This window comes from Eleginops maclovinus, chromosome 21 (assembly GCF_036324505.1).
Source record: "Eleginops maclovinus isolate JMC-PN-2008 ecotype Puerto Natales chromosome 21, JC_Emac_rtc_rv5, whole genome shotgun sequence".
In the NCBI taxonomy this organism is placed as follows: domain Eukaryota; kingdom Metazoa; phylum Chordata; class Actinopteri; order Perciformes; family Eleginopidae; genus Eleginops; species Eleginops maclovinus.
Genome location: NC_086369.1, coordinates 272,501 through 300,000, shown reverse-complemented (window position 1 = coordinate 300,000; position 27,500 = coordinate 272,501). Strand labels below are relative to the sequence as shown.

The window sequence follows — 27,500 nt, the reverse complement described above, 5'->3', positions numbered from 1 at the left end:
TAATTACATTTAGATTTATTTCAGTGTGTTTACTGTGTATTAATTACATTGATTTATATTATTTAATCCAATTTCATATTAGTATTTTATTTTATTGGACTTTGTCTGAAATGCTCCATCACCTTATTTAAACTCCACATTCCTTTGTGTTTATTAGTTTTTGGAAGCATTTTGTATAATGTAAGTAAACACCTGCAGGTGATAAAAGATCACAACAAGAAAGGGTTTCCTTCATCAAAAACCAGGCCTCTTTATTTCCTACTCTTTCACAAGAACTGGAACATAAATGACATAACATCAACCGCTCTTTCCACAGGTGCTGCTCTTTCACCAACCAGGAGACAAATGCCCCTCTCCCTTTTCTTCCCAGTCATTTATAGCTGATGGCCCGCCTTCCCAAACCAGTCATGGCTCTGAAAGGGTAGTGAAGAGTTAAACAGAAATAAACATTGTTTTCAACATTTAACAAAACCCTCAAGACCTAAGTACATTCATTATCTGACCTTACCAAACAGTGTACATTCAAAACAAACGAGGTCTTCACAAACGGATCGTTTTAACTTAATTGGCACACCTTACATCACACACATTTTACACCAACCACAGCCAGGACTCCACCTCCTCAGAACACATATAGGCAGCAGCGGCCATCAGCTATAAATGACTAGGAAGAAAAGGGAGAGGGGCATTTGTCTCCTGGTTGGTGAAAGAGCAGCACCTGTGGAAAGAGCGGTTGATGTTATGTAATTTATGTTCCAGTTCTTGTGAAAGAGTAGGAAATAAAAAGGCCTGGTTTTTGATGAAGGAAACCCTTTGTTGTTGTGATCTTTTATCACCTGCACCTCACATTGCAACACACCTAAATGCATCACATAAGAGGTTGTTTTTACACATTTTATTGCTACATATCTCGTGTTAAACCTTTAAAAGTGGGACGTTTACTTCAGAAACTTGGCGGACTGTTTCTTTACCGTCTGTGTGTGGAGGAGCTGCTGCTAATCAGGCCGGCAGCAATCCAGAAACAGAGTCTGGAAGTGATTTAGAGAAACTCCAAACCCCTGGTTCTGCTGCCGCTGAGTTTCCTGGTCTTTATGCGAGTGTTTCCTGACGGCAGAGTTTCCACGCTGGCAGCAGGACTCAAACCGATTCAATTCCCAATCATTTAACTCCTGATCTGTACGAGGCAATCAGTTCCTCCACACAGAGCCTCTGGAGCTCTGGATACTGCGAGGGATATTACAGTCTGCTCTAAGGACTACAATACCCAGGAGCCTCTGCTGCTGAAGCTGTAGATCATTAAACTTGTTGGATTCAACCTGAAACCAAACTGATTCAAACTGTATTCCATCAGGTTTGAAGCATTGTGATTGGATGTGTAGATGCTGAAATGCTCCCTGGGAGATGTAGTTGACTTTGAGCTTTTATGTCTACGCATTTCTTGTACCTTTTTTTGTTTTGTTTTTTTAAAGATTAAAAGTTAAAATGGGAACATGCAATAAGTAAATAAGGGTCTTTATATAAACATGAAGCTTTGAGATGGATTTTTCTTTGCTGCAATGCACCCTGGGAGTTGTAGTTGAACCAACAAAGCCCAAGATGCACCAAGACGTTTTACTGTCCTCATCAATCTTTTCTTCAACTCTTCTATTGTGTCTCAATACCTAACATCTTGAAGTTCTCGCACTCCTCTTCTCCACTTCCTGTCTCCCTGCCCTCTCGCTGCTCACTTCCATTCTCTTTCATATGGTGTTTTTACGAGTCTTAGCCCCCGGCCATGTTCCTGTCATGTCGTTTGGCCGAGGCCCTGCGGAGATATCCAGATAAATGTGGCTTTAATATTCTGAGCGCTGGAGGTGCACTTGATTTATCCCAGCTGAAACCCGAACAGCATCTGAAGTGGAGAGCTGACCTCACATCGGATAAATCAGACTCTAACCACCCACCCCCGACAGCTCTAAAGCCTGTCTCTGTTAGCTTAGCTGTTAGCAGACCTGGCAGCACACCGCCGTATCTGATTTCATTTAATCTGGATTTAATATTGCATTTTTATGGCTTTTAGTTTTCATAAGGTTTTGGACTTTTCATCTCTACTAATATTCAGGAGGTTGTGGATTTAATATGTTTTGAATGTATTTATTTAAATTAAATGTTTGTATTTTTATTTATGCCTTACTTATTAGTTTGTCTTAGTTTGTATTTGTTAGGATTTTTATCATTTTATTTATTTTTAAAACTGATTTATTGATAATTAAATTTAGTATTTTATATTTTCATCCATCCATCTTCTCCGGGTCGCGGAGGTAACAGCTCCAGCAGAGAGCCCCAAACTTTCCTTTCCCTGGCCACATCAACCAGCTCTGACTGGGGGATTCCAAGGCGCTCCCAGGCCAGCGAAGAGATGTAACCCCTCCACCTGGTCCGAGGTCTACCCCTCGGTCTCTTCCCAGGTGGACGTGCCTGGAACACCTCCCTTGGGAGGCGCACAGGTTGCATCCTCACTAGGTGCCCGAACCACCTCAACTGGCTCCTTTCAACATGAAGGAGCAGCGGTTCTACTCCGAGTCCCTCCCGGATGACTGAACTTCTCACCTTATCCCTAAGGGAGATGCCAGCCACCCTGCGGAGAAATCCCATTTCGGCCGCTTGTATCCGCGATCTCGTTCTTTCGGTCCTGACCCATCCTTCATGACCATAGGTGAGGGTAGGAACGAAGATGGCCCGGTAGACAGAGAGCTTTGCCTTCTGGCTCAGCTCTGTTTTCCTCACAGCGGTGCGGTAAAGCGACTGCAGTACCGCTCCCGCTGCTCCGATTCTCATCTCACGCTCCATTGTTCCCTCACTCGAGAACAAGACCCCGAGATACTTGAACTCCTTCACTTGGGGTAAGGCTTCATTCCCTACCTGGAGTGGACAGGCCATCGGTTTCCTGCTGAGATTTTATATTTTATGTATTAATATATTTTTCAATTAAATAAATCATGAAATAAATTGGTCTTGGAGGGTTCAATTAAACCCCCAACCCTTGCCTTGCTCTAAGGAATTTAACCCAACTTTTCCTAGTAATTCAACCTCTAATCCCTGTGTTTAGTGTCTTGCTTTTGCTTTTCCAACCCAACAGCGCAGATGCTAACTCAGTGAACTTCACAATGGCACTGAGTCTAAGCTGCTCTTTTTTCTCACGAACGAACACTCAGTTTTATATTTGCTGGCTAACATGTTCTACATTCTCTCTGCTGTCTGGTTGTACTGCCGTCTTTTTGTCACTTTTAAGAAACTTCTTGGACAGCAGCTCCTCAAATAACCTTTATTAGGGTCTGGAAACTGTCAAATAAAACAGAAACTTCATAAAATCGCTCGCCAGCGATGTCAGTCTGCAGCTAACTCCCACCCAGCGGTCAGGAGGACCTCGCACTCATTGAAGGTCAGGGACATGTTGGCGTCCATGTTGGTTTTGGTCAGGACCATGTGATAGTTAGCATCCATGTTTGTTTCGGTCAGGATCACATTACAGTTGGCAGCCATGTTTGTTTGGGTCCAATTGGACGTGACAGTCGGTGTTTATTTCCATTTTCTGGTTGAAATTCAGTCCTTTCGTTGTTTTTAAAACCCTACTTTGGTCAGCAGCGCAACAAATAAACAAATACATTTCTTCCTGGTCAGGAACACCTAACAGTTTGGTTTTCCCAATAATTTGATTTATTTGTCTATCTATTTTTTAAATGTTGTGTTTATAATACCGTCTTTCTGTCCCTTTTTTAGAACACTTTGTGTCCTCGCTTGGTCAACAGCTCCACAAATAACTGTAAGAAATGTTCGTTTATTTGAAGCCCAGGAGTCGGTTTAAAAGAAAGAAAGCAAAACTCCCTTAAAAGTTATAAAAGGAGTGTTTAATAAATGGAGGCAGCAGTAGGTTTTACAAAAGTGTCACAGCTGTGGCTCAATAGCCCGGGACACGCGTCCACAGGCCACTGACTGAGTGGAGCTCATCAGTAGTTACTGTCTGGCGGTCCGGAACAAAAGAGAGCTCGATTCTACAATACAAACATGTTCTATAGAACCACCCCTTTCCGACCATACAATAAACAACTTCAAAATAAGACGTGCTCCGCTCTCATTGGTTGATAGCGGGGGGCTGGATCCTCTTCTATAGGCTGACGTCGTCGGGGGCGGGTCCTCTTATGACGTCACCGTCGCCATCTTGTTAGTGATGTCCTGAATCTCTCACCTACGATATTCTATTATGCAATCCTTCTGAGGTTTATCAGGTATTAAACAGGCAACTGTATCATTGCAGCATCAATGAGTGAGAGGTAGAGGCGGTGTGTTTAGTCTGTAACTCCACGCGTCCTTCTCCCTCTACCCATATATACAATACAGTATTAGCTACATGCTATCTGAGGCTAAAGACAACATCCGGTAATACTACTGGAAGTGGACAAATATGATCCGTCCAGAAACAGTGAATTATCTTTTAAAGTTCCGCTCCAATATATTGATTATTTCTAACATAACCCTTCTACGTGTCATGAAATTGTCAAATAAAACAGAAACTTTATAAAAGCGCTCGCCAAATGACGTCATTCTGCAGCTCACTCCCACTTGTGGGTCAAGAGGACCTCACATTGGCTTCTCTTTCTTCTGGACACACTTTCTCCATACGTAATGCATGTAATACAGAAGATAAAGTGAAGTACATAACGTCAGATCGTGTCTGTATTCATCAGGCGTGTCAGTTTTTCCGTCTCCTGTAAGAGGAATGGATGCGTTCCTGGAAAAGTTCCTGAGTTCAGGGAATAATCCTCATTGATCCTGACTCCATAAATCTCCACTGAGGGGACGGACAGGTATGAAGAGAGGTGGAACACCAGTGGCTCTTGGACATGCTTTATAGCTTTGTAGTTTATAAAGCCATGAAAAACTCGACATCAAACCAGTGAGTCTTTTCTGATTTTAACCCGCTGACCGTAGACAGGGTCACGTCAAATCATCAGTAACTCTCCGGATCCAGTGGATCTAAAGTGGTGACAGGTAAGAGGCTTCCTCAGGTCATGCAGCCTCAGATAAAAGCATCGCTGGGGGGGGGGGGGGGGAATATGGACTAAAACAAACAATAACAAGAAGGTGTTGTTGAGTCATTATGGTCTGTTTCATTCATGGACTAGGGTACTTGTTTTTACTGGAAAGACAGAAGAACCTCAGATCAGTTTGAGTTGATCGACGCCATCTCGAAGAGTCGCTTTGAGGAGCGTTTATGAGTTAAATAAACAGTATTCAGTCAACGCTGATTAACTGTAGGTTGCATTTTGTCAAATTTCAAGAAAATGTTGAAAACAAAAAGTGACAAATGATATTTTTTGCGATATTTCTTTCAATTTTCATCGAAATCAACTCCAACCTTTTTCCTTTTAATATTCAGCGTATTCACTCAAACTCCTACGATACTTCAACATTTTCTCCAAGTTTGGCCCTTTTACCCTCTGGACATACTTGGCCATTTCTTCTCATGCTCACAATATTTATTACCTGGTCTTTTGGTTTATTTTGGTATAAATCACACAATAATGCATGGTGATTTTGACTTAATGTGTGTCTGTTATATGTTATTTAATATTGTGCCCTAAAGTTGTTTATCTGGCTCATGTTTTGTAGTTTTGTCACATATCATATTGAGGTCATTTGAGATCTTTAGCAGAAAATATTCTGAGGTCACTGAGACTCGCTGATGGACTGCAGGTTGAAGAAGACGTCAGCAGATCTCTGGAGGTTTTCTCCGTGGTTTGGAAGACCTTGAGCTTCTTCCTCTGCTCTCAAGTTCTTTTCTGCACCAGATTAATCTTCGTCCGTCAGACGAGGAGTCGCCGTGTTATCGGAGGGAGTGCTGAGTCAGCGTTCAGCCTCCTATAACTGCTGGACAAATGACAGCTTCTCTCTATACGTCTTTTCTTTGGATCACCCACTGCTGTGCATTCAAACCTGCAGGCTGAATTTTGAGGGATGATCTCCTCAGTGGAAGATCCATCAGCTGCAGATAGAATTCACAGACGCTGAAACTAAACACTGCTTCCTAGAAAGCACAACGAGGAGGAACTCTAAATATTATTTATGCCTTTAAAATGTACCGATATAACGTCGGACTGAGGTCAAGTCGTCCCGTGACATTTGGTTTTAAATTAAGACTCCTTAAAGAGAAGGAGCTTCTGATTTATTGTGGAGAACGTTTCAGAAGCCCAGCCGGTGTCATCGAGGAACAGATCAGATTAATCTCTCACACAAGATCTGAAACCTGTTTTCCTAAAGCTGATGGAAATACCTGAGTGAGACTGGGATGAATGGGTCCTTGTACGAAAACCCTTCTTTGTTATGACGCAAAAACATGAGACAGTTGGCGTCCATGTTTGTTATTGAACTAGAACACCAGACAGTTGGCGTCCACGTTTGTTTTGGGACAATGACATGTGACAGTTGGCAATCATGCTTCTTTTTAAATAACAAATTACAGTCCATGTTCGTTTTGGTCAGGAACTTAGCAGGGTTGATGTCCGTTTTCAATCAAGGACACCAGACAGTTGGCGTCCATGGTTGTTTTGGGAAAGGACACGAGACAGTTGGAGGCCATGTTTGTTTTGGGACAAGGACATGAGACAATTGGCGTCCATGTTCATTTTGGGACAAGGGCACGAGACAATTGGCATCCATGTTGGTTTTGGTACAAAAAAAAAAGGATAATTAAGTTTCGTACAAACTTTATTTGACAGAAGCAGTCAGTGAGGTCGAGTTATTTCACAGGAGACGCATCAGATAGCATAGTATCTCTCCCAGAGTGTCAGATTGTCTGACTGACGGACGTTGTTTCTGTCTTCCTCCCTTCCTGCTTTGTCTCAGTGTTTTTACGACAGCTCTTGATTCCCTGTAATCCCGGCGTTTTGTTTGCAGTGGTGAGTTCTGTGTCTGCAGAAGGAATGATGAACACATTCGTCTCCTTCTGTCCGTGAAAACTCTTGAAACTCAATTAGAGGAGGATCTGTTCCTGTCTCCTGCGACTAATAGCTCTTATCATCTGCTGAACATTGACGGATTTACTCCTCTGTGTGTTTGCAAGGAGAGATATCCTCCCAGTGATGTTAGAAAGAGGGGAGGCTTCTTCCAATGTTTCCCAACAGCGAATTCAGCGAATTCAAGTCTTGTATCTCAAAGTTTCCCCCATTTATCGTCCTTTTCCCAGGATATTCTCACTTTTGTGACCCATTTCCTGCTCCTCTCTTCCACTGTATTTCATTTCTCCCAGCTGACTTGAACTTGATGCAAAGTGAGCGTGGCAGGATTTTAAATGAGAAGTGTTTGTTTCCAGTAATGAGGCCGAAGTGAACAAACAGACTTCCTGAACGTCAGAGAGACATCTGTGAATAAAGTGAGTTGTCCAGGTCAGGTTACAGGACCAGGGTTATAGGGACCTGAACCGACTGTCAGGCTGGACTCGTTGGTGCAGCTTCCAGGCATTTTCCTAAGGTTAAAAACAGAGTTATTTACTTCATTCAGGTTCTTGAATACCGGTTTTCTGTCGTGCATGCATCAGAGACTGCAACATCATGAAGGGATGTCCAGATTGCTCTGAACTAGCACGTAAAGGGTTCTGCAGCCTTTAAAGAGTCTAAACACCTGATAGTTGGCGTCCATGTCTGCTTCTTTTTAAGGCTTTAAAGGCTTTACCATCATCTGCACAAGAGGTTTTTTAAGAATTAGAAGAATTCAAATCAATATCTGATCATGCATCCATAATTTCTTGCATATTTCACTTCAAATTTGTCTGAATATTTGAATATTTGAGGATATTTATTGACATTTGTTTCACATATTCTTGGGGAATTTTTCATACATTTCTTAGGTATTTTGACATTGTTTTTTAAACTATAATTTGGAATATTTCTTCAGATAAACTGGCTGCTCAGGATCTTCTGAGGATCTTCCTGTACTCTCTCAAACTGCATCTGAAATAATTTCCCGCAAAAAGTAATTTTGTTGATGTCTCAAACAGAATTCATTTTTAGGAGCATAAATGCATCTGTAATGACTTCCTGTTCCTCCATCAGCACATCGTGAGCGTCTCCCTGACATATCCTTGTCCTTTTTCAGGATTCTGTAGGACCTGTTCCGTCAAAGCAATTCAGAGTCATTTCAGCAGAACATTCAGATTATTTCACAAGGAAAACCAAGAGGAAGCTTTCACACCTTTAACAGAAAAATACACCTGAATATCAGCAGGAGAGGACTCTTTAAAGTAGAGACACTACATACTGATATACACCTGAACATCAGCAGGAGAGGACTCTTTAAAGTAGAGACACTACATACTGATATACACCTGAACATCAGCAGGAGAGGACTCTTTAAAGTAGAGACTCTACATACTGATATACACCTGAACATCAGCAGGAGAGGACTCTTTAAAGTAGAGACACTACATACTGATATACACCTGAACATCAGCAGGAGAGGACTCTTTAAAGTAGAGACTCTACATACTGATATACACCTGAACATCAGCAGGAGAGGACTCTTTAAAGTAGAGACACTACATACTGATATACACCTGAACATCAGCAGGAGAGGACTCTTTAAAGTAGAGACTCTACATACTGAGACACACCTGAACATCAGCAGGAGAGGACTCTTTCAAGTAGAGACACTACATACTGATATACACCTGAACATCAGCAGGAGAGGACTCTTTAAAGTAGAGACTCTACATACTGATATACACCTGAACATCAGCAGGAGAGGACTCTTTAAAGTAGAGACCCTACATACTGATATACACCTGAACATCAGCAGGAGAGGACTCTTTAAAGTAGAGACTCTACATACTGATATACACCTGAACATCAGCAGGAGAGGACTCTTTAAAGTAGAGACACTACATACTGATATACACCTGAACATCAGCAGGAGAGGACTCTTTAAAGTAGAGACACTACATACTGATATACACCTGAACATCAACAGGAGAGGACTCTTTAAAGTAGAGACACTACATACTGATATACACCTGAACATCAGCAGGAGAGGACTCTTTAAAGTAGAGACACTTCATACTGATATACACCTGAACATCAGCAGGAGAGGACTCTTTAAAGTAGAGACGCTACATACTGATATACACCTGAACATCAGCAGGAGAGGACTCTTTAAAGTAGAGACACTTCATACTGATATACACCTGAACATCAGCAGGAGAGGACTCTTTAAAGTAGAGACGCTACATACTGATATACACCTGAACATCAGCAGGAGAGGACTCTTTAAAGTAGAGACACTACATACTGATATACACCTGAACATCAGCAGGAGAGGACTCTTTAAAGTAGAGACACTACATACTGATATACACCTGAACATCAGCAGGAGAGGACTCTTTAAAGTAGAGACACTACATACTGATATACACCTGAACATCAGCAGGAGAGGACTCTTTAAAGTAGAGACTCTACATACTGATATACACCTGAACATCAGCAGGAGAGGACTCTTTAAAGTAGAGACTCTACATACTGATATACACCTGAACATCAGCAGGAGAGGACTCTTTAAAGTAGAGACTCTACATACTGATATACACCTGATACGTGAAAGGTGGCGGCCATATTTGTTGGGGTCAGGAACAAGTAACAGCTGCCATGTTTGTTTGGGTCAGGACCACATAACATTTATTTCTCTATTTCCATTTCCTCTATCAGCCGAGGTTAGCCATGGTGTACTATTTTCTGTAAAGCTGAATATGTTTGATAGCTGCTAATGTTACCTCAATGAAAGATAGGCCACGCCCCTTTCCTCTTCTTCTCAGACATATTGCATCCCTGGCAGATCTATGGTGGACAATTTGTTTTTGATGAGAGACACTTTTGACGTCTGTGAGCTGTATAACATAAATGTTGGTATCATTTCTATTGACCAGGAGAAGGCGTTTGGGCGTGTGGATCACTCCTTTCTGGTTGCCACATTGCAGGCTTTTGGTGTTGGGGAGAATTTTTTGTCCTGGGTGAAGTTGATGCATGTTGTATTGTGAAGGTGGGGGGAGGGCTGAGCAGACCTGTACCAGTTAAAAGGGGGATCAGGCAGGGCTGCCCTATCTCAGGCCTATTATACAGTATTGCCATCGAGCCCCTTTTGAACAGGCTTAGGAACCGGGTGAGGGGCCTGTGTATGCCAGAGTCAGCTCAGGCCCCCCTGTGGTTGTATCAGCTTATGCTGATGATGTCGGTGTATTTATCCAGGGTCAGCAAGACATCCAGGAGCTACAAGACAGTCTAGTTCTGTATGGTCAGGCTGCTTCAGCCAAGGTTAACTGGGAGAAGAGCGAGGCTTGTTTGGTAGGTCAGTGGCCTGTAGAGAATAGTTCCAGTCTTCTTCTCCTCCTCTTCCTCCTTCTCCTCCTCTTCCTTCTCCTGCTCCTCCTCCTCCTCCTCCTGCTCCTCCTGCTCCTCCTCTGTGATGAATGTTAGTGAGAGATGTGGAGTTGGTTTGTTTTTATAGGAGTAAGCGGATCTTGAAGTAAATCCTGTTTTCACAGACCCGATGAAACCCTCCAGAAATAACCGTGAAGTGTTCTCAACCGAAACGCAGCGTGTGATTGAACGAGAGTACAACAGAGAGTGTGATCTGATGCAGGAACACACTCTCTGAGCAGAAACTCACCAGAGAGACGAGGATAATCAGGATCTGGACCAGTTCTGATCTCCAGTCTCGTTCACACATTTCTCTGGGGTTAGGTTTGTGGATCTGATGGTTATTTGATCCGCTCTGTTCAGGAGTATAGAAACTCACAGAGGAAGAGGCTGGATGATACACTCACTGTCTCTCCTCTGTGTTTGTGTCCTCTCCTCATTAAGTGTCCTCTTCTCCCTTGCTTGTGTCCTTGTTTCCTCTCCTCTTCTCGTTTCTGTCCCTGTGTCCTTATTTCCTCGCATGTGTCCTTTTTCGCTCTCCCCTTTTGGTAATTTCTTTGCTTATATCCTTGTTCCCTCTTTACCCCTTTTTCCTTTCCTTTCCTGGTTTCCTTTCATCTTCTCGTTTTCCTTAGTCATTATCTTTTTTCTGTCCTTGTCTCCTCTCCTCTTTATCTCCTCTCCTCAGTCCTTGTTGCCTCTCCTCTGTCCTCTGCTCTTCTTGTTTCCTCTGCTCTTCTTGTTTCCTCTGCTCTTGTTTCCTCACCTCTACTTGTTTCCTCTCCTCTTTATCTCCTCTCCTCTGTCCTTGTTTCCTCTCCTCTGTCCTCTGCTCTTCTTGTTTCCTCTCCTCTTCTTGTTTCCTCTGCTCTTCTTGTTTCCTCTGCTCTTTATCTCTTCTCCTTGACTCTCAAACAGTTTCAGATTTGCAGATAAACTCCTTTTTTTCGCACATTGTTTTTTTCACGTTACCAACAATAAGGCAGTTGTGTTGCATTCATGTGGTGATGAAAAAATGGGAGAAATGAGTTCCGTCTGGGGGAAACCAAACAGATATCAAAGGGTAGTTTAAACACTGAGCGTAAATCTGATTGCTCCATTACCCTGACATGTTCAGAGCAGAGAGCGTGATGATGAATCTGCAGGAATGCTGCAGCATACTTCGGATCGAGAGCTTAATTAAATCAAAATGTGTCTGCATACTTTCCCATGGGGGGGGTGGGGGTGTCCAATTAAAGGCTGACAGAGAGAGACGAGCAGACGGATAATAATCAGACAAAGAGAGACACACACACACACACACACACACACACACACAGGAAGTGTGTTTGTCGTGTTATTTTTGGACTTTTTCAGCTGCGGCTAACGAGCTAAAATACCTGAGAGTGTTTGAAGAGAGATCAAACACTCAGAGGAAGATTCAACGCCTGTCCGTCATCCAACACACTCTGTCCTTGTTCCTCTGCTGTGTCCTCGTTTTCTTTTGAGCTATTGCCAGTTAGCATTTCCTTATCTTCTGTCCTTGTTTCCTCTCCTCTGTCCTTGTTTCCTCACCTCTGTCCTTGTTTCCTCTCCTCTGAGTCATTAACTGACAAAGAGCTGTGATTGGACAGAAGGGAACAGAGCTTATGAGAAGAGCCAATCACAAAAGAGTGTGTTCATGTGTCCTCTGAGCTTTATGAACTTTAAAACACAAAATGGTTTTACAGATGAAGTTACAGAGTGTGTGTGTGTGTGTGTGTGTGTGTGTGTGTGTGTGTGTGTGTGTGTGTGTGTGTGTGTGTGTGTGTGTGTGTGTTTATAGATCTTATAGAGCTATATCCCGTTAGCATTAGAGCTACCTTCTGTCGGCAACCGTTTTCCAACCTTCGATGATCAGCTGTCTATGAACAGTGTGTGGTTGACCCCGCAGTGACCTCTCTCTTTATCCTCCAGGAGTCGTGGATCAGAGACTTTAGTAGAGTATCGCCTTTTCAAAGACCTCTCTACACCTCCTCTTCCTCTCCATACGCTTCTATATGCTACTAAAAGTCCCAAACCAAACACACATCTGTTCCTCTATCTCAGAGTGAAATGCATTGCTGTGGTGCACCCTGGGAGTTGTAGGTAATGGCCGTGGCAGTGGAAGTAGGTGAGTGGGTCTGAGGGGAGGCATGATGTCAGCTAACGAGATGTGAGGATCGTTTGTCTCTGAGTGTCAGTCCGACGTTCCTCCACAGAAACCATGAACTCATATTTGGCTGATTCCCGGCGTCTGCTGCTCCTGAACAGCTCCCTGCTGCACACCTGCACCGCAGCTGCTCTCTCTCTTTCACACACACACACACACACACACACACACACACACACACACACACACACACACACACACACACACACACACACACACACACACACACACACCGTTCTCCACCAGTGTTACTCCACACGGGCAACTCTCCCATCCAAAACACACACTTCACACATGCCAGAGTTTCCACTTCACGAAACACAACCCCTCCGATGTGTGCAAGCGTCAGAGTCTCCAGAACTCCAAAGAGCCTTTTGTTAGGAAGGAATTTACTTCTGTTATCATGTTTTAAACACCATAACTCTCCTCGAGATCGCTGTTGCTTTAGCCGCGCTCTCGGCATATCCACATCTTTGCTCCAGACTCAGATATTTAAACAAATGTTGATTAGATTAAAATGAAATTGGGTTCAAACCTCCAGGATGATCCTTTGATATCGCTGATCCTCTCAATTCTCATCCAGCGCCTCCAACCGTTTGACATTCTGTGGTTTTCATAGATTATAATTATGATGAGTTCACGATCATCTGATTTTTCATCTAGCATGAAGTTAGCATGATTTGGACCTTTGTGGTTTGGGGGTCTGAAAAGGGAAACCTGCATTCTCTCTAGTATCCACCAGGGGGCCAAAAGAGATGTTCCTGCTCCTCTCCTGATGTATTACCTCAGATTGTATAGAAGTCTATGAGGAAATGTTCCTGCTCTCTGGATTTAAACCTCAGTGAACGTCTTCCTGATGAGATTATGAACTCAAATTATAGCTTCAGCATTTCTTTAACACAGAATTTAGGAAGTTATGTTCAAATTTAGAGTAAAATAGACAAGGGCGTATGCTTTGGGGGCGGGGCTACATGTGATTGACAGATGGTCTGTGTTCTTGTCTTGCATCTTAAACCTTTTTTGAGCGTTTTCAACTAAAGAAATATGTTAAATGTAGGGCTTTTGTAGCCTAAAAATGATCAAAGCTCCAAATCGAGGCTTCAGATCCATCATCCACTAACCATTAGACTGACATTAAAGACAGATTATTCAAAGTATTTAAACACAATTTTGTTCATCAGTCATTTTCCCCTTTCGATGAACTTAAACAACTTCGCTGATCTTCTGACTTTTCACATACTGCCATCACTAGTTTTTCATATTTCCTCTTTGTTTGATGCTGTGAACTTTCTGGCTCTTATTTGGAAGTGACAGTCGAGGTACAAACAGGAAACGTGGGGAGGGAGGGGTGGTACACAAATGTTCCTGGCTAGCGTCTGACAGGGGACACTGTGGTTGCGTAGTATGTGTTCGAACCACAAAGCAACCAGATGTTCTGCACTTTCAAACTGTACATCTCCTTGTTCCTATTACTATCAAACTCTCTGTTTGGGTCATTTATCCTCCACGGTATACACAAGGGGAAGTGGTACAAAAGACAAACACATACCAGAATCTGGCCATTGTTGAGGATTGTTAATGAGTCACTGACCTCTGAAGTGTGTGGAGGATTCAGAGTTCAATAGGATTTAATCTAGTCTTCAAATCCTACAGTTACAGGTTTCTGTTGCCTCTCTTAGCTACACCAGGCTTCACTTTGACAATAATTTTAACCTGATTATAAACCGGAGTATCATCTGCATAAAGGCGAAATATGCAGCCGTTCCCAGGAGACCCAGGAAGTAAAAACGATCCTAAAGCGGCATCTTTGTTCTTTATTCGAACCATTGTCGGATGCTCACGGCTCAGATAAATCTCCTCGTCCTGCCCCAGCTGTCGACAAATTACTCTCTGAGGTAAATCCAATGCAAATGTAGCCGTCTGCAGCCATTCACAGAAACCATGTCCGTGTCTCCCTGCAGCTTGTTGTGACTGCACCAGATGTAAAACCCAGACTCCACTCGCTGCCCGCCATGCAAATCCACAGGTGGGTCCAGTTTAGGAACGGGCTTGTGGTGAAACAAGAAAAAAGCCACATTACAAACACGAGATTCTGTTGAATGCAAGTCCAAGAGAGGGTGGAACTTGTTTGGATGCAACACCAGCCGGGAAACACACAACATGTGTGACGGAGGTGTGGAAAACCTTACAGTAGATGTCTCTTCTTCCTGCAGAAAGCTTTCATCTCTTTCCAGAACATCTCTTTGAAACTGTGACATGGATAAAGAGCAGAATATAACTCATTTAGCACTTTAAAAAGCATCATTTTTGCAGCTTTGGTGATGAAAAGGATATCTGGACTACAAAGTTAAAGGTCCAAGACAAATTTAGTCCGACTTGTTTGTCAAAAAAACCAAGAATTTTAGGTCCAGAATAAGTTGAAGCCACAGCTGGTTTCATGCACTGTGACAGAGAGCAGTATTAATCAGAGACCTTTTATCTCTTTCCAGAAGATCTTTTTAAAACTTAAGCATGGAAAACAAGCAGCAGATTAGAGTCTCTTTAGCACGTCAAAAAGAGCAAGCAGCTTTGGTATGGAAAAGGATATCTGGACCACAAAGTTAAAGGTCTAAGACTAACTAAACAAATTGAGTCAAAGATAAGTCCTGAACCAAGATGGTAGGGTCCAAAAATGGAGATGTTTAGGTACGATAAGGCATTCAAATATAGTTGTTCCCTGCAGCCAAAGCTGGTTTTGTGCAATGTGCAAGAGAGCGGTAATTATAACTGAGATATCTCTAGATAACTGAATTTTTCTTCAACTTCCTCTCCTCTCGATAACCTCCAGTACTCTCAGAAGCGTGCAGGACTTTCTATCTGAGCTTTTGTTGTATGAAGGAAGCTGTAAAAGCACCTGTAGCTTTACATCTGAAACCCAAAGTCAGTCACAAATGCGAGACTCTTCAGAAAGTCTTTCTTCATGTTTGAACAGGAAGTCATGGCTCCTGCACACATCGCTGCTTTACTCTTCAAAGTCTGAAATAAATATCTCTCCCGCTAAAACACGCTCATTTGCGGCGCAGCGATGAAGAGCATTATTCATGTCGTGAGCTGGAACCATGAAACCCCCGCTCACCCGGGACCTTCAGCAGCTTTACGTAACTAACATCTGAAACATCCCATTAAGTGTTGGTGTGTGGAAGCAGCAGAAGAGCAGCACTGACACTTCACAGGAATCCAAATGCTGCCGTGCTTTGATAGTGGAGGTCAAACAGAGAGCAACAGGTTCAGATCTCCACACACGCACACTCTCACACACACTCTTTACATACATCGTGCTGCACACTCACCGCCTTGATGTTGCACTCACATGATGTAACGGCAGGCCGATGGCTCCCATGGGTGCTGGTTAGTCGACTCAATGGACCGCCACAGCTAGCTTCAAAGAGACGAGAGAGAGATGGAGGAGCCGGAGAAACTCCGAGGTAAAGAAGTGATTGATTTCTTCATCTCCAAAACTGCTTTCTGTGATGTGGAGGCGTGACCCCTCTGTTGTGAGTGCTGTCTCAACATGTTACTGTCATGGCTCAGAGAGAGGAGCAAAACCAGACCTGCACACGGTTCTGTTCCCAGGTCCAACAGTGAGGAGAACTTTTTAGGATGAAGCAGCACCAACAGGACGGAGGGTAGCAGAGGTTAGTGGTGGTTGATTACTGTAATCCTGGAAGACAACAAACCAAGAAGGGGACAGACAAGTACCAGATAAAGACGTCCAAAAACCAGCATAAAGACTAAAGATTCTCCCTCTGTGGTTCTGAATCACTCAGGCTTTTCCTTTTCCACCGCCGCTGGCAAAACACACACACACACACACACACACACACACACACACACACACACACACACACACACACACACACACACACACACACACACACACACACACAGATGCAGGTGAAGCTTTAAGTTGGGCGGTCACAGATCAATGACATTTATATTAAAGTCAAACACACACCATCCAAAATAAATTGGAGAAATGTCCAAAGTCTGTCCGAAAATATGAAAGAACCCTAAAACATGCATAAATTCTGTATGTATATCTAGGTATCTTACACTCACTTATGGGATATAAACGCCTGTAAAATAAGTCCAAACTATGAATGAAAAACAACTTTAAAATGCAAATATGTTAAATCACTCACTGTGTGTGTGTGTGTGTGTGTGTGTGTGTGTGTGTGTGTGTGTGTGTGTGTGTGTGTGTGTGTGTGTCTGTGTGTCTGTGTGTGTTGTGTGTCTGTGTGTGTGTGTGTGTGTGTGTGTGTGTGTGTGTGTGTGTTAGAAACTACAAAAGTCAGTTCAGGCTTTTTTATTACAATTATTCCGATTTTTTTTGTCACTTCCTGTTTGTGTTGTGTGATGATGAAGGTGTTCCTGGTAAACCAATCAGCGAGTCCTGAGGTCAGAGCGACCGCAGGGACAGACGACCTCTGTGTGTGTCAGACTGAGTGAAGAACAGTGTGTTGTTGTTGTTATTGTTTACTGTATGTTTGTTTGTCTGTCTGCAGGTGAAGCACAACGGACTCATCCAGGAGATGAAGCATCCAACAGCAGGAACCATCAGTGTACCAGGTACACACACACACACGCACGCGCGCACACAAACATGTGTGTGTGTGTGTGTGTGTGTGTGTGTGTGTGTATGTGTGTGTGTGTGTGCTGGGACATTGTTATTGATGTCCTGATGACACACACACACACACACACACACACACACACACACACACACACACACACACACACACACACACACACACACAGTGAGAGTTCAGCTCGTTAGTGTTGTAAAAACAGATGATTGCTTTTAGTTTCCCAAAATAAACTGTTTGTTCCCTCAGCTGCTGACTCCTTCCCTTCCTTCCTTCCTTCCTTCCTTCCTTCCTTCCTTCCTTCCTTCCTTCCTTCCTTCCTTCCTTCCTTCCTTCCTTCCTTCCTTCCTCCCTCCTCCCTCCTCCTCCTCCTCCTCCTCCTCCCTGGTTACATACTGACTGATAGAGATGTCTATATGGAGGTCAGTGATGTCTTCATCTCTTCCTCCTTTTATCATCATCTCTAATGAGACCCTCTGCTCCATGTTTTATTAACACACACACACACACACACACACACACACACACACACACACACACACACACACACACACACACACATAAAAGGGCTTAGAATAAGAGTTGATGACAGCGATGGAGTGTAATTCGGTAAAGTGATTCTGATAAAATTTCACATACAAAACAAACTGTGTGTGTGTGTGTGTGTGTGTGTGTGTGTGTGTGTGTGTGTGTGTGTGTGTGTGTGTGTGTGTGTGTGTGTGTGTGTGTGTGTGTGTGTGTGTGTTCAGGACCCGCGGTGCGTTTCAGCAGCTTCCCCCCCGCCGAGCCGACGCCCCCTCCTGTGATTGGTCAGCACACGGTTCAGGTGCTGAGAGAGACCCTCTCCTACTGCGATGATGTCATCGATGCGCTGCTGGAGTCCAGCGCTGTGGCACAGAACGCAGTGTCCTGATTGGCCGAGAGACGGGAAGTACACAATCACAACCAACACTAAAGAAGTCAACCTTTCTCAGGGAATAACGCCGTATACTTCACATTATTTAATTTAAAACCATAGTATTTAATGCTTTGTTGTTTTAAACACTCCTGATCTGTTTGCACGTCTTTGATTGCAAAAGATAAAGTGTTATTTTTGCACTAAATACAAATAAAAAATATTTCTTCATTTTTGTTTCAGATTGATTTAATTGAGCCGATCCTCGTTCAGACCAACAACAAGTAGAGAAAGATTACTTTGTTAGTATTATTAACATTCTTTATTATTCACAGGTGTCTTTGAACTCACCACAAGTACGATTTTTCAGTAAAGATCGTTTTAAACAAAAAATCTTGTGAAAGTTGTTTTAAAAATACGTAAAAACTACACGAAAGATATCCACGGAGGTGTCCACGGAGGTGTCCAGGCAAACGCAGACGGACGTTTGTCTCAGGTGTGATTCATCAAACCTTCAGGAAACCATCTGAGGAAGAGAGGGGTCGTGGGAGGGGAGTGTATGTTATCATCAATACATCACTGCTTACCTTCACACATTTTTCAGGGTATTTTTTTATAGTTGAACACATTTTAAAAATATATTTTCCACATGTTTATTTGGACATTGAGAACATATTCGTTTGTATATTTTGAACCTAACTTTATTTTTTTACATATTTTGGACAATCTTTCATTATTTTTCATTTATTTTTTGGACATTTTTAAGATATTTTACTGCAGATTTTTAACATACTTTCTAAGTTTTCTAAGCACATATTTCTTTTATGTTTTTTGGACATTTTTAAAAGATGCTTTGGGACTGAAAGGATGAGACTGCAAGCATGCATTCAGACGCCCAGTAACCTCTTCACCCTCTCTCTCTTCTCGCCAATTCTCCTGATATTTCCACATTTTTTCACATGTTTTCTTGCAATTGAAACGTATTTTTCACAAAAAGCTTCATGTGCTTTTAAAACTGCAAACCACATTTGTTTTCCAGATTGAGCTGAAATGGTCAGAAATCTGAGGGAGTTTCGCTGGGAAAAGCTGGTTTCATAGGAACCAGAAGGCTTAGACTGCAGAGATGCATGTAGACGCTGAGTATCGTCCCTCCCGTCCCTCTCTCTTTCTGTCTCCCCCTCTGTCTGTCCCCCCCTCTCTCGTTCTCTCTCTCACTCTGTTCTCGTCATGCTCGGCCGCCCAGTTGGCTGCCTCTATGTTGAACTCGGTGTGTGTGAGAGAAACTCGGATGTACGTAACTCACCAGCTCTTTAAGTGTCCCTTATTCCCCCACATCTGGTGTGTGTGTGTGTGTGTGTGTGTGTGTGTGTGTGTGTGTGTGTGTGTGTGTGTGTGTGTGTGTGTGTGTGTGTGTGTGTGTGTGTGTGTGTGTGTGTGTGTGTGTGTGTGTGTGTGTGTGTGTGTGTCTGTGTCTGTGTCTGTGTCTGTGTGTGTGTCTGTGTCTGTGTGTGTGTGTGCAGGAAACAGTCTAATGCTGATGGCAGACACAGTTATAAGAGAGGGACTAATATAACGTTTGCTTTCTCCTTCTGACTGCATATCAGCGGAGACAGATGATGCTTTTATTTTGAAAGGGTGTGTGTAATGGTGTGTGTAGCAGCAGGTGTGTGTTCACCTGTAAAGCTGCTCGGGGCTGAAACATGAGCTTGAAGTAGGTTTTAATCCACGTATTAAAAAACCTTTATTACCAGAGGAAATGTTGGTCCTGTTGGCCGTGCAGCGATTTCACTGCAGAGTGAGACCTCTCTAAATACGCTGTCTTTACTTAAAGTCTTTTTGTGTGTCTTTGTAGTCCTTTTGTGTGTCTTTGTAGTCCTTATCCCCCTCTTCTGACTTGTTGTGTGTCTCTTTGTATGTCTTTGTGTGTCTGTTCTGCAGTGCGATGCTCTCTAGAAGATCTTTGATGGCGTCTCTGAGGACCGAACATGATCACAGAGGATGTGACATTCAGGGACAAATGCGTAAAACAGAACCGCCCTTTCTGATGATCATGAATCACAAGTAATTATTTTGACACACACACACACACACACACACACACACACACACACACACACACACACACACACACTCTCTCTGGTCGGGACTCCCTCATATGACGTCCAGCGGGAAACTTCTTCTCTCTGGAAACTTCCTGATGTGCCGGATGGAGGGAGGTGTTGTGCAGCAGCTGGGATTTTCATTAACACACGCACGCACGCATGCACACACAAACCTGTGGCCTGCGTCTGGACAGGATGTGTACCTCTGGTTGCTATAGTAGCGTATTTTGAAGATGGATTCAGCAGAATCGTGCAAAAGAAACCATAATATTATCCTCTGCAGAACATCTAACGTTACTGTAAAAACTCTCTGGATGTTCCTGTGTGAAGAGAGGCAGCTTCAGGTGTGCTGCACGGTGTTCAAACATTACATTTTTTTAAACAAGAAAAAGTGCAGCAAAATATCTTAAAATGTCACAGAAATCAATTTAAAAACAGCAGAAAATATATTAGAACATACAAAATAAAAACCCAATATTATAAAAATAGTGATTAATTAAATGTCATAGAGGATAAATGAAGAGAAAGCATCAAATTCCAGAATAAAAATCATAGTTCGTAAAAAATACGAATGGATATTTATAATTAATTTCAAAATAAATAAATGAATACCAAGAAGAAGCCAGAGACAAAATAAAAGTAATGAAATGTTTTATTATTTAACTGTTGAACAGCTGCAGCAGAGAGAAGGCGTATAACCTGCATGCAGATTGTGGTTTAATATATAAAAGCATGAACAACAGAGATAAAAAAGCTGAAGATTTCCTCCAGATGTTTGTTGACTCACTTCCTGTTTTCAGATGAGATGACGTCGATGTCCCGCCCTTCATTTATTCTGCATCTGAAACCCTGAAGCAGAGGGAAACGCCTTCCTGCATTTAATAAGAAATCTGAACCCAAACTTTGAACTTTATTCGAACTGAGGGAAATTATTAAAACTTTTCTAGAGTTTTTGTGCATTTCTTTGGATTTGTTTTGGATATTTGTCACTTTTCTCCTCACATATTTCTCCCATGATTTGAGAATATTTCAGGGAATTATTTCACTTGTATTTTTTAACATGTTTGTCCTTCACTAAAACCTTTACAGACAATTTTTGGTAATTTTTTTCACATGTTCAGATGTTCTTTTTACATGTTTTAGATCTTAATTCGGCCCGCAAAGGCTCGTATTTCTCTGTAACGTCACATTTATTGTACTGCTTTTTTCTCTGCTGTAAAATCCCCTTCAGGTCCGGTTCACACGAGGACGTCGTCCAATCACAGCCTCTCGTTCATTTCTTCTTCATGTCTTTGTCTTTCCTCTGTAGATCAACGGCTACATCCAATTTTAACCGACCCCTCCTCTGACCCCTCCTCTGACCCCTCCTCTGACCCCCTCCTCTGACCCCCTCCTCTGACCCCTCCTCTGACCCCTCCCCCGACCCTGGCCTGAACCTCCGACACCGAAACGTCGGGATCAGAAGCGGCTGGGAAAAAAGCCAAGGACACACACGGAGGGACACACACACAGACACACACACACACACACACACACGCACACACACACACACACACACACACACACAAAGACGGACACACACACGCACACACACACACACACACACACACACACACACACACACACACACACACACACACACACACACACACACACACACACACACACACACACACACACACACACACACACACAAAGACGGACACACACACACACACACACAAAGACGGACACACACACACACACACACACACACACACACAGTGAGTGATTTAACATATTTGCATTTTAAAGTTGTTTTTCATTCATAGTTTGGACTTATTTTACAGGCGTTTATATCCCATAAGTGAGGTGTAAGATACCTAGATATACATACAGAATTTATGCATGTTTTAGGATTTTTATTATAGGATTATAGACTTTGGACATTTCTCCAATTTATTTTGGATTCTTACCCTTTTGTTTTTAAATTTACTCAGTAGCATCTAATATGTTAAGCTCTAAAGTAACCCTTTCCCATATTTGTCTTTGCCCTTTGCTTTACTTTCATCGATCGATATTTGCAAAAATATTGATAATGCATTGATATAAATTTTCCAGTGGAAGCATGCAACGTGACGGAGGTTAAACATGTTCAATCTGACCCAAAATAGCTTCAGAAACAAAGACGCTAAAAGAGGGGGGGGAAGGGTCATGCTGGGTGAACTGGGCTCCCACAGCAACAGATATGGAGTTCTGAACACGGCTCACACACATATCTTCAGTCTGTGTTTCTGTTGACCCGCTTCACTGAGGTCTATTGTACGGTGTGTTTACTGTCCCTTTACAGCGCAGGGCCTCGGAGCTCTAGAAATAAAGAGTCCCCTCACCTGAACCCAGCACCGAGTGTCCCTCCGACACAAAGAGACCAGCGGAGCGTCCCTCTGAAACACGGCTCTGCTCTGTTGGCATGTCCACTACAGTAATTAAGAGACACATTCAGGTCCAACGGTGCGTTCAGGTGCAGCTCGTTGGTCCTGTCTCCGTAGTTTGAGAGCCCTTCCTCCAACTCGGCGAGTGCATGAACTTTGATAAGTGACTCTGAAATGGTTTCACTATCCTGACGGGATGCAGGCATTTGATAGGCTGTGTCCATGTGGACAGATGAGGGTAATAACAGTGTAATAATGGGGTAATAACAGTGTAATGATGGGGTAATAACAGTGTGTAATAATGGGGTAATAACAGTGTAATAATGGGTCTAATAACAGTGTGTAATAATGGGGTAATAACAGTGTAATAATGGGGTAATAACAGTGTGTAATAATGGGTCTAATAACAGTGTGTAATAATGGGGTAATAACAGTGTAATAATGGGTCTAATAACAGTGTAATAATGGGGTAATAACAGTGTGTAATAATGGGGTAATAACAGTGTGTAATAATGGGTCTAATAACAGTGTGTAATAATGGGGTAATAACAGTGTAATAATGGGTCTAATAACAGTGTAATAATGGGTCTAATAACAGTGTAATAATGGGGTAATAACAGTGTAATAATGGGTCTAATAACAGTGTAATAATGGGTCTAATAACAGTGTAATAATGGGTCTAATAACAGTGTAATAATGGGGTAATAACAGTGTAATAATGGGTCTAATAACAGTGTAATAATGGGTCTAATAACAGTGTAATAATGGGTCTAATAACAGTGTAATAATGGGTCTAATAACAGTGTAATAATGGGTCTACTAACAGTGTAATAATGGGGTAATAACAGTGTAATAATGGGTCTAATAACAGTGTAATAATGGGTCTAATAACAGTGTAATAATGGGTCTAATAACAGTGTAATAATGGGTCTAATAACAGTGTAATAATGGGGTAATAACAGTGTAATAATGGGTCTAATAACAGTGTGTAATAATGGGTCTAATAACAGTGTAATAATGGGTCTACTAACAGTGTAATAATGGGTCTAATAACAGTGTAATAATGGGGTAATAACAGTGTGTAATAATGGGTCTAATAACAGTGTAATAATGGGGTAATAACAGTGTAATAATGGGGTAATAACAGTGTGTAATAATGGGTCTAATAACAGTGTAATAATGGGTCTACTAACAGTGTAATAATGGGTCTAATAACAGTGTAATAATGGGGTAATAACAGTGTGTAATAATGGGTCTAATAACAGTGTAATAATGGGGTAATAACAGTGTAATAATGGGGTAATAACAGTGTAATAATGGGTCTAATAACAGTGTAATAATGGGTCTAATAACAGTGTAATAATGGGTCTAATAACAGTGTAATAATGGGGTAATAACAGTGTAATAATGGGTCTAATAACAGTGTAATAATGGGTCTAATAACAGTGTAATAATGGGGTAATAACAGTGTAATAATGGGGTAATAACAGTGTAATAATGGGTCTAATAACAGTGTAATAATGGGTCTAATAACAGTGTAATAATGGGGTAATAACAGTGTAATAATGGGTCTAATAACAGTGTAATAATGGGGCTAATAACAGTGTAATAATGGGGTAATAACAGTGTAATAATGGGTCTAATAACAGTGTAATAATGGGTCTAATAACAGTGTAATAATGGGTTAATAACAGTGTAATAATGGGGTAATAACAGTGTAATAATGGGTCTAATAACAGTGTAATAATGGGGTAATAACAGTGTAATAATGGGTCTAATAACAGTGTAATAATGGGTCTAATAACAGTGTAATAATGGGGTAATAACAGTGTAATAATGGGTCTAATAACAGTGTAATAATGGGGTAATAACAGTGTAATAATGGGGTAATAACAGTGTAATAATGGGTCTAATAACAGTGTAATAATGGGTCTAATAACAGTGTAATAATGGGTCTAATAACAGTGTAATAATGGGTCTAATAACAGTGTAATAATGGGTCTAATAACAGTGTAATAATGGGTCTAATAACAGTGTAATAATGGGGTAATAACAGTGTAATAATGGGTTAATAACAGTGTAATAATGGGTCTAATAACAGTGTAATAATGGGTCTAATAACAGTGTAATAATGGGTCTAATAACAGTGTAATAATGGGTCTAATAACAGTGTAATAATGGGTCTAATAACAGTGTAATAATGGGTCTAATAACAGTGTAATAAGGGGGTAATAACAGTGTTGTAATTAATGGGTCTAATAACAGTGTAATAATGGGGTAATAACAGTGTGTAATATGGGGTAATAACAGTGTAATAAATGGGTCTACTAACAGTGTGTAATAATGGGTAATAACAGTGTAATAATGGGGTAATAACAGTGTAATAATGGGGTAATAACAGTGTAATAATGGGTGATAGAGTAAAATATCTTGCTCCGAGAGGAACTGAAGTCAAAGTATTTGGAGTAAACCATTTAATGTGTAGCAGATGTGAGCTGTGTTCTATCAGCCTGTCAGACCACAATGAGAGCTGCTGAACATCTGGAGAGAATATCAATAACTGATATCATTAAACCTCAGGTTTTATCCTCCAGATTATATTTCACAATAAAAGAGATTACCTCTTTTAGAAGAAACCCTTCAGAGTAAGATAGCATGAGGCGTTCAGGGTCATCTTGTAAAATCGGGTTTTGGGGAGGAATCCAGATGTTTAACTACAACATTAAAAAGCAATTATTGAATAAAATATATCATTATTTCTTTCCTAATAATTAGAATTGTATGTTTTTAAATAACATTAAAACATTTTTAACAATTTATTGGGACATTTAATAAATAATATGAAATAAAAATGTAAACATTTTTTAAAATTAGAATAAAAATCATTTAAAATATTTAAAATATCGATACAATTTAAAAACACAGAAAGGCTTTTCACAGGAACTAACCGAGTCATTTACTTCAGATTTCTTATTTACCACAACAACCAGCTGAGTTTGTGTGTGTGTGTGTGTGTGTGTGTGTGTGTGTGTGTGTGTGTGTGTGTGTGTGTGAGACACTGATTTCAGAGTGCATTCCTCCTCTGTGAACAGAGACATCACCGACTTCCTCTGCTGCATCTGGATTTACTACCACACACACACACACACACACACACACACACACACACACACACACACACCACACACACACAGCCTGAGGTCAGTGGAGTTATGCTTTGAAACCTCCTGTCTGTATGTACATTGTGTGTGTGTGTGTGTGTGTGTGTGTGTGTGTGTGTGTGTGTGTGTGTGTGTGTGTGTGTGTGTGTGTGTGTGTTTGTAAATGGGCTCCATGTGTGCCGGGCGTGAGCTCTGCAGCTGGAGGGGACACTAACCAATAAAACCAACACACACACACACACACACACACACACACACACACACACACACACACACACACACAAACACACACACACACACACACACACACCCTGCTGTGAGGTCAGGGGTCACTGTTAGTCTGATGGAAACTGTCCTGGTCCACTTCCACTCCTGTAATATAGCCGTGTGTGTGTGTGTGTGTGTGTGTGTGTGTGTGTGTGTGTGTGTGTGTGTGTGTGTGTGTGTGTGTGTGTGTGTGTGTGTGTGTGTGTGTGTTATATTATACTAAATATGACGTTTATTTTATTTACTTTTTGTTTGTTCACCGTGTCCTTTGAGGTCACCAGACTCCACTGTCACGCTCCAAAGCATTGTGGGTCATAAAGCTGCTCGACTCCCATGAGCCTTTGCATCAGGAAGCAGCGTCTGGATGAGCTTCAGCTTTGTGTGTGTGTGTATGTGTGTGTGTGTGTGTGTGTGTGTGTGTGTGTGTGTGTGTGTGTTTGAAGTGCTGCCATGGGCGGACGGGTGTGTTCTGTTGACAATGCACCATGGGAAATTAGGGGCGTGATGCTACACTTACTCAAGCCAGTGTGTGTGTGTGTGTGTGTGTGTGTCTTTGTTCTTGTTAGTGTGTTGCTGTGTTAGATGGTGGATGCTAATGAAGTGAATTGATTGTCCCCTCTCCTGTAGTTTTATAAGTGTTAGTCCATGTAAATGGTCTGCCATCCCAAACTTCTCGAACACGGTGACATCACTACGGAACAGTCGCGCTCTTATTGGCTAGTGCTCGCCTAGAGACACAGAAAATACCTGTAGACAAAAATATATATAAAAATACACTTAAAGAAAGAAAGATGAACGTCAGAGGCTAAGGAATGAAATAATGAATATATATCCTGTTAAATGTAAAAATACAACAGGATATATATTCATTCGTCTTTTATTTATAATTTGTAATATCTTTTTTAATGATGTAGGAAGCCCAAACTTTAATCCAATGTTTTTTATATATATTTCTATATTTATTTATGGTTAGGGTTAGAGATGGCTGCCAAACACGATGTTAGAGTCCGTATGAATCAAAGACAAAAACACATTTCCTCCGTACTGCGGCTCTGCAGCGAGGGAGGAGAGGGAGAAGAGGGAAGAGGGGGAGGAGAGGGAGCTCTGAGCTGATACACAGGAAGAGTATCCAGAAAAGAATACAAAACTACGGCTCAAAGACACCAAAATGCCCCAAAAAATACCTTTAAAGACAGCAAAGGAAATCTGTATAAATACACCAAAAATTCTCTAAAAGACTGAACAAACAATTCTACCAAAACAATACCCTACAACACACACACACACACACACACACACCACACACACACACACACACCACCACAACACACACACACACCACACACACACAACATCTTATTGGCGGAGGTGAAGACAGGTGTGCTCTGGGTAATAGCTCAGCCGAAGCCTCTAATTGGCCGTTTGTTGAC

At 41.8% G+C, this 27,500-nt stretch overlaps 1 protein-coding gene across 1 annotated transcript in view; it reads left to right on the top strand.

The window, feature by feature from the left end:
* sugct (succinyl-CoA:glutarate-CoA transferase) overlaps positions 1-18,360 on the top strand; it is a 26,022-nt gene extending 7,662 nt beyond the window's left edge. Inside the window, 2 exon segments of the mRNA XM_063912251.1 lie at positions 17,154-17,217; positions 17,984-18,360. Coding sequence (XP_063768321.1) covers positions 17,154-17,217; positions 17,984-18,147 — 228 coding nt within the window. The 3' untranslated portion in view covers positions 18,148-18,360.
* Positions 18,361-27,500: the final 9,140 nt, after the last annotated feature.